The sequence below is a fragment of the Bacillus rossius genome, chromosome 8, assembly GCF_032445375.1.
Source record: "Bacillus rossius redtenbacheri isolate Brsri chromosome 8, Brsri_v3, whole genome shotgun sequence".
Classification (NCBI taxonomy): Eukaryota; Metazoa; Arthropoda; class Insecta; order Phasmatodea; family Bacillidae; genus Bacillus; species Bacillus rossius.
Genome location: NC_086336.1, coordinates 5,095,321 through 5,103,515, shown reverse-complemented (window position 1 = coordinate 5,103,515; position 8,195 = coordinate 5,095,321). Strand labels below are relative to the sequence as shown.

The 8,195-nt window shown below is 36.4% G+C and overlaps 1 protein-coding gene across 1 annotated transcript; it reads left to right on the top strand.

The window, feature by feature from the left end:
* Positions 1 to 1,411: 1,411 nt before the first annotated feature.
* On the top strand, positions 1,412 to 2,850 carry LOC134535507 (uncharacterized). Its single transcript, XM_063374646.1, has 3 exons — positions 1,412 to 1,651; positions 1,932 to 2,152; positions 2,299 to 2,850. The coding sequence occupies exons 1-3, from the start codon at positions 1,498 to 1,500 to the stop codon at positions 2,740 to 2,742; spliced, it is 819 nt and encodes a 272-aa protein (XP_063230716.1). The 5' UTR covers positions 1,412 to 1,497; the 3' UTR covers positions 2,743 to 2,850.
* Positions 2,851 to 8,195: the final 5,345 nt, after the last annotated feature.

Genomic DNA, 8,195 nt, shown 5'->3' with positions numbered 1-8,195 from the left:
TTGTGTGGCTATGAAACATGATTTTTTTCTGCAATTTAAATTGTAATATACAAAAAGGATATTGAAAATTGAAACAAATATGGCGACACTATAAACTGTCAGGATCTTTATTTTTTTCTTACTCTCTACTTAGTTCCTTACAATAGCAAAACTTAATGGCTTCTAATAATGCGTTGCAATTTTTGCTTTTAAAGCGTGTTTTTTTTTTTTTTAGTTTTTATTAACTCAGAATCGAGATAAAATATCCAATTGTGAATCAAAACCATCCTCACTATTTGTGTGGCTATGAAACATGATTTTTTTTCTGCAATTTAAATTGTAATATACAAAAAGGGTATTGAAAATTGAAACAAATATGGCGACGCTATAAACTGTCAGGATCTTTATTTTTTTCTTACTCTCTACTTAGTTCCTTACAATAACAAAACTTAATGGCTTCTAATAATGCGTTGCAATTTTTGCTTTTAAAGCGTGTTTTTTTTAGTTTTTCTTAACTCAGAATCGAGATAAAATATCCAATTGTGAATCTAAACCATCCTCGAATCCCCGTGAACTCACACACAAAATTTCATCAAAATCGGTCCAGCCGTCTAGGAGGAGTTCAGTGACATACACACGCACACAAGAAATATATATATATATATATATATATATATATATATATAAAGATATTCAAAGCTATAACTAGTTAAGGGGCCCGCCTCATCAGGTGTGTATGTTTTTTTTAGTGAGACAAGATGATAAGCGCGACGCTCGATGGTATTTCTAGCGCGGTATCGCCTCTAAGCGTAAGGCTCTGAACTGACGCGCATTCTTCTCGTCGTCACAGGATAGTCCCTTAAGTGCTTTCAAGAATCTGTACTGTTTGTTTTACGCCTAAAAATAAATCTGAAAACATGCGTTTTAGCCATTTTAACTCCTTTAAGAATATAGTTTAAAAACTTAATCCGAAATCAAAAAGTACTTTTCGGCCCTCAGGGAACTCTTAAATGTTTTTCGTAAACAGGCCCCACTCGGATCTCTTGAGAGTAGTTTTGAAATCGCGTTGTTTTTCCTGATGCTCTACGCACCGTGTGTGTGCCCAGGTAGGCGTAAGATCGTAAGATCTTTTCCCGCAGTACGCGCCTAAGGGCCGGTTTCACCAGTCGAGTTGAAAATCCCGATGATGTTATCGAGATAAAAAGTTAATCTTCCATTTCTATCTCGATAAAGTTATATGTGTTTCACCACATATTATCTTTCTCTGAGAAAATCGAGATAAGTTTAACTCGATCTTCTGAAATTATCGCGATTTTCTGTTTGTAAACACCTTTCGTTATCAAAGTTTGGCTAGAAATTTCGTAGGCTATTATGGCGAGCCAAGGCTGTAATTTGTCAAAGAAGCAGAGAAATAAAAATACATAGCAGCAGGAGAAATACATTCTTTTAGATTTAGTAACTGAACATTTCAATATCATTGAAAATAAAAAAACAGATGGTGTTTCACAGCAACAAAAAATGAAGCAGTGGCAAATACTTGCAGATACTTTCAATTGTATGTCTGGAGAACATCACAGGACTGCAGAAAATTTAAAAGCGGTGTGGGAGAATCTCAAAAAGCACACGCGAAAGACTTCTGCTGATCAACGAGTTCAAGTATTAACTGGAACAGGTAATATATTTTTTGTCTGTATATCCTGGTACATTATATTTAGGTACAGCAATAAATATTGTATGCATTTTTATCCATAATGCAATTTTACGAATTGTAAACATGTGCAATAACAATTTTTTTAGTTACTTGAATTAATTGTAATATATTAAAGAGGTATCTTGGGTGGAGTTGGAATCAGAACTATAACCTTTGCACTGTCAAGAAGACACTTCGCACTATACCACCAGTGGATATGAAATATACACCACATAACTAAATTAATTCTGTATTTTTTCAGGTGGAGGTCCTTCAAAAACAGTTAGTAAGGATCCCATTTGTGAGAGAGTGCAGAGCCTAATCAAACCGACTATCGATGGTGCCAAGAATCCCTTCGATTCAGATTCAGATGCAATAATATTACCATTTGATGCATCAAATAGGCCTACTGATGAGGATGACAGCATTCAACTGGATGTCGGAGCAGAAGTGGATGTTTCTTTCGTGGAGACGGCAGAGACAGTTAGTAGGCCTACACTTTATTTTGAGAAAACCTAATGGATGTGTCACTGTGCATAGTTATGCTTATTAATCATGTATAGCTATAGCCTATGCACTGTGTTAACTTTATTTCTCTCACATAATGTTCAAATTTAATTTTTCCACAGGTAACTCTTCCAAATGGCGACTGGACGCATTATACTCCAGCCATGCTCAGCAGTCCTGTGTGTTCTGCCCTTCGACACTCCAATAACAACTCGGCTATCACAAACACAGTGCAGACCAATACTACTGATTCATGCAGTGCAAGTAGTGGGAAGGCAATGCCTCCTAGCAGTAGGGGAAATGCTTCAGTGCAATCTCCCTTTACTAGCAAGCGGCGACCAACCCCGGCCACCAAAGTGAAAGAAGTAAGTGCTGTCAATGCAGCAAAAATCGAACTAATTGAACTTGCAAAAAAACATGCAATCGAGGAAAAAGAAGTTATGAAAGAAATCTGGGAACTGCGGTTACAACAAGAACGAGAAAAAGTAAAGCAGGAAAAGCTGCAAACTGAACTTTTATCTTTACAAATCTTGAAAATAAAGAAAGAACTAGAACATTTGCAGTAATTTAATTGTTCTTATGTATTAAACATTTGCTCAACTATCATGACATAATTGTTATATATTACATGTATATTTACAAAGTGATATTCATTGTGCCTATTAACAAACAGTTTCAAGTACAAATGTTAAGAATTATATAAAAGATAATACATGTTCGCTTATGTCACATTATTTTGTATGATCTAAGCAGTTGTACAATGCAAATGTATTAAAATATTCCATACATCTTGCTATATGTAGTTATTTTCACCAGCAAATCTTCAAGTTGATGGCATCTCTGTGTGACATATAGATCAGTATGACCTACAACAAACTGAAAATACACAGAGTGATAAATAATCGTATCTTAAATAAGTATTACAACACACACACACATATATAGGTATTTAATTATAGGTATATGTAAATTTCATTTACCTCCTGAAATAGTTTTCAATCAGTAAATGCCTGACACTGTCATATCTGGGCCTTCTGTTTGCATTTTCGTTGTTCTGCTGTACATTTCCTTCCTCAAGCAACTGTTGCCAAGGGAGGTGGAGATTGAGGTTAGGGTCGTCTGGAGGGAGTTCTTCCCCAGTTTGTCGCAGGATATTATGCAGCACCCCAGTCGCTACAATGATGGCAAACGAATGTTCTAATGACACTCTCAATCCTAAAGATAAGACTGGGAAACGTCGCTTCCAGCAACCGAATGTTCGCTCTACAGGATTTCTTGACCTAATTTGCGACTCATTAAATAGGTGTTCCTGTGGACTTCTGGGATTATCTAATGGAGGCATTAGATATGACCTACAAGCATAGCCCGCATCAACAAGTAGTACAGAATCACCATACTCCCCTCTCTCAAAACATGCCCTTCTGTTGCTATTGTTGAATATGGTACTATCATGTGAGGAACCAGGCCATCGTGCAACAATATCTGTAATTTCCAATTTTGTATTACAAATTACTTGCACATTCACAGAGAAGTAACCTTTTCTGTTACGGTAGAATTCTGCATTGTTTCCACCTGCAACAAACATAAAACAAGCTTGTATGTGGATTGCAATGTTTAATAAAAAGGTAGCATAAAATCAGTGTTTAAACCAACCTGGTGACTGGATTTTTACATGAGTGCAATCCATAGCACCAATAGCCCTGGGAAATTTAGCAATTGCATAGAAATCCCTTTGTGCTAAATTCAGTTCTTCCATCGTCTCTGGGAATTTAATGAACTGCGGTCGAAGAGATGCAATTGCGGAGCTAACCCTATGTATTATTCGGTGAGCTGTGGGTTTACTAAAGCCAGCATAATCCCCAATGGTTAGCTGGTTACAGCCTGTAGCATAAAATCGAAGTGTAGCCAGCAGTTGGTTCATTGGCGACACTGACATATTCCTGTGAAAGACGAAAAAAGTATGTTGAAGGTTGTAATGTAATGTTCGTATAAATGAGTTTTATTTTACTTGTCTATGATTTCATATACATATTTATTATTCTACAGAAACAATTAACATTAGGAAATAATATTAATATAAACTTACTTTTCGGGAAACTGTAGTTGATTTTCTATAAGTTCCAAAACAAACATAGTCGACTGTTTTGAAAGGCGAAAATGTATTTTAAAGTCTTCTTCATCATACATTTCAAAATAATCGCTTCTATCTCGCATCCATCGTGGCCGACGAACAATGGCATCTTCTTCATCACTTTCATCTTCAAAAATCAAATTGTACATGCCTCGAGCCATTACAATTTTTAAAATCTCCTCTCGTCACTTCGTTTTACAATATTATCTCGATAATAAGACTTTAACCACGAAAATCGGTGGTTAAAATATTTTATCTCGATAACACTAAAAGATCGAGATATTCGGAGTGGTGAAACGGGATATTCAGTTAATCTGGATAATTCATTACTTTATCGAGATAATTTCGCTTGGTGAAACCGGCCCTAAGCGAGTTGAGCTGCAGCTTTGTTCTGGAAGGGTTGGGCGGGATTCCAGGAATGCGGGTAGCCAGTCGTCGCTGGTCGCGACTTCTTGGAAACCAGTGGTTTCCCCCCCCCCCCCACCCTGGTGTTTGTAACTCCTTCCTGGCAAGCGCACGTCGTGTCACAACACGCTGGACTTGTGGTCAGCGCTGCCAACCGAGGCTGGCGCGATAAGCTGTCCGTCACACACACAGAGCGTGTACAGTCGCTGTCACGTAACAGTTCTCTCAAGTGGCGCCAATGGTCTGCGATCCTGTCTACAAGTGGGGAAGCCTTCATTTCACAGACGAGAGAGCCACACCCGAAGTTCCCCGAAGGTTGCTTAGCAAATAATATGTAGCTATCCAGGGCTAGGAAACAGTTTACATGATTTCACAGTTTCTTTAATGTAGCTATCCTAACCAAATCAACCGCTCACAATGTTTTAAATTATTTATAATGTATCTAACCTAACCTAATTGACCATTAGTTATCATGAGTTGTCCAAAATAAAAAAAAACCGAAGATGCACGATCGGGCGTTTGGCTCTCTCGTCTGTGAAAAGAAGTCTTCCCGTCTACAAGTACACGCCAATAACTCCACGTGATCGTTCCTGCTCGCAAACCACGTGTTGCCGTGCAAGTGACTCGAGAACATTTACACAACAAACAACCTGGCTGGACATAATCGTGGCCGCTGATGACGAGACTAGCTCTCTCATCACACGTCTTTTCATGTTAGAAATTATTTTTCTCTAAACCCGCACAATGTCAGTGCATTGAAATTATACACATTTTCAATCTTGAGTACAAATTAATACGTGCCGATTCGTTATATGAGTTGCAGACATATTGCGCATGACTAAGTGAAGCTAATATCAGTCGGTTCTTAACAAAGTGGAATTCCACCTCCCAACTAAATACATATTTGTAATCTAAGATTGTATTGCAGAAGCAGACAGAATAACTAACATAATTTCTCCTAACAGTGTCGTTCATTTACCGGGCACAAAATTCATTCAAGTAAAATTATTTTCATCACTGACAATAAACGTAAATATTATGTACAAAAATTTGGTTTCAGTCAAGTAATTTCACCTCTCTTCCTAAGACTGCTGTTTTCGTCCGTGCCGTCTTGTATTGAAAATAATATTTGTTTTATTTCATCACTAGATTCGCCTGTGTATCTCTGTATTATCGTTTTTTGGTCCAAATTATCTGTTTTTTATCATCGATGGGATCGTATGTTTGTCGCTGTGATGTCTAAAGTTGTTTTTATAACTGTTCTTGCTAACAGACTTGTTGCCAGCTCACTGTTTTAGTTAGTGTTGCGAGATTGTTCGGACTAATTGAAGTTATACTTCTAATGCGACTTCCAACAAGGTTGCGTTAAACGTTTAACGCTCCTGGGGAGCGGAAAGAAAGAGAGAGCGAGAGTGAATGCTATTGTAAGGAACTAAGTAGAGAGTAAGAAAAAAATAAAGATCCTGACAGTTTGTAGTGTCACCATATATGTTTCAATTTTCAATACCCTATTTGTATATTGCAATTTAAATTGCAGGAAAAAAATCATGTTTCATAGACACATAAATAGTGAGTGTGTGTCATTTCTCTATGTCCACGAGGTCTCTCCGCGTCAATTTTCTCCTTGGGGCGAACCCGTCCGCTTGATTAAATAAACAGCTTTTATCGTTGAATGATTTCTTAATTTATTTCATGAAAATCTGCTCTCATAAAAAAGTTAGTTTTATAGACATTCAATAGGTGTCTCTCTCTCGCTCTGAAAATCAATCTACGAATCGTTAAAAATTTATTTCCTTTTTTGACGTGACAACGTCTAATAAATCGATGAACGCCGGCTGCACGCACGAAAAAGTGTCCCACTACGGATGTCCCACTACGGATGTGTGTCCTATTTGCTCATTGTGCGCATGCGTGGCATCTCTCTTCATGCTCATTTTAGGGCCTACGCATGCGTGGCATCTCTCTTCCACTCGATTGGAACGACCATCGACTTGACTTTTCAATCATATTTTCGTCGTTTCAATTATTAATATTATGTAATTTAACGATTGTCCACCGATTTGCAGCACAATCGGTACGGTTATTTAAAAGTAATGTTGAATATTCAAATACGTTTTGAACCAACAATGGTGTTTTACAGTTACACATAATAATTCAAATTACAACCGGGATCTCTTGCATAATGTTTTAAAAAAATATTGTAACACATTATAAATAAGTTTGGTGTATTTGGGATGCGTATTTGTTATAAAATCGAGTTATAAAAACGAAATAATATTATTCCCCTACCGTGAACAAAATTTTTATAAATGTATATATAACATCTGAAACTATTATTTATCGGAAATGGCCTCGTGGGTAAGCGATCAGCGGCGCTACTTTCTATTGGTAAGGTTATTGGTTCGAATCCCGGCAGATACGAATTTTTTTTCAAAAGTTATAAATATATTTGAATAATGAATGCAAATAAAAGTAAATTTATTAATGAAATTGTACATTTCATTTCACTCCTTTGTATCCATACAAAATAGTGATAATTCAATAAAAATGATTCACTTTTATTCATAAAAGTATGCAGAGGTAGATTTTATCATACAAAAGATAGAAAAATTTTTAAAAAAAATTCTTCCTCAAAGAATGTAATATTTTTAATGCCTTAATGGTTTGGTTGCAAAAACCTATTATGGCTCAGTCTCAGGCCGAATATGATATTTCCTTTTCTTCTGGATCAATCATTTCATCAATGTTTTGTTTTGACGTTGTCACGTTAAACTGTCGTCCGTAAACCGACTTTACAGACAACCAATTTTTTTTTTAGTTTGATTTGATACAATATGATTTCACTAAAAATCAATTTCTACCCCTTCCTATTTTCATTTCCACATTACGAAGTTTCACTTCTTCCGCGCGGAGGGACTCCACGCACTATTTTTGCATGCAATTAAAAACTATTTTTTAATGATGCCAAAGAAGTATAACTTCTCACGCGCGTACCTAAGTACACGCACCCATTTTTTCCTTCCACGGAACTCGCTGTGTTGTGTGTGGATTTAACATTTCGCATCGTCTGATTTAGACTTGTTTTCTTTGTGTTAGTATATTGATCTTTCTTTGTCAATTATTCGTGTTGTCTTTTTTTAGTTAAGGTGTCTGCCAGCAATGGCGTATGTGCAAAATAATATTTTTAATTACACCTCTCTTTGATTATAACTGCTTATAACATGGCGAAAAAGTAAAAAATTAAAATTTGTTTTTCGAGCCTTTTTTAAAATATAAACTATGTCATTAATCATTAATGCGCATAGCAATTCTTCGCGTGTGTGTATGAGTGTTTGAAATACACCTGAATCGCGTGTGTGTGATTTCTTGAAATTGTTTTGACACGAACAAACAACACATATTGCTGACGTATTTGTGGGCAGCTCTACAACCCTAAAACCAAGTTAAAGATTTCAATGAAGACCTTTACAGTTTCCATGTGAT

Excerpts from the sequence above, each read along its gene's own strand:
- LOC134535507 (XM_063374646.1), top strand. The coding sequence starts at position 1,498 with ATGAAGCAGTGGCAAATACTTGCAGATACTTTCAATTGTATGTCTGGA. Across the intron at positions 1,652-1,931 it reads TCAAGTATTAACTGGAACAG|GTGGAGGTCCTTCAAAAACA; the intron begins GTAATATATTTT and ends GTATTTTTTCAG. Across the intron at positions 2,153-2,298 it reads TCGTGGAGACGGCAGAGACA|GTAACTCTTCCAAATGGCGA; the intron begins GTTAGTAGGCCT and ends ATTTTTCCACAG.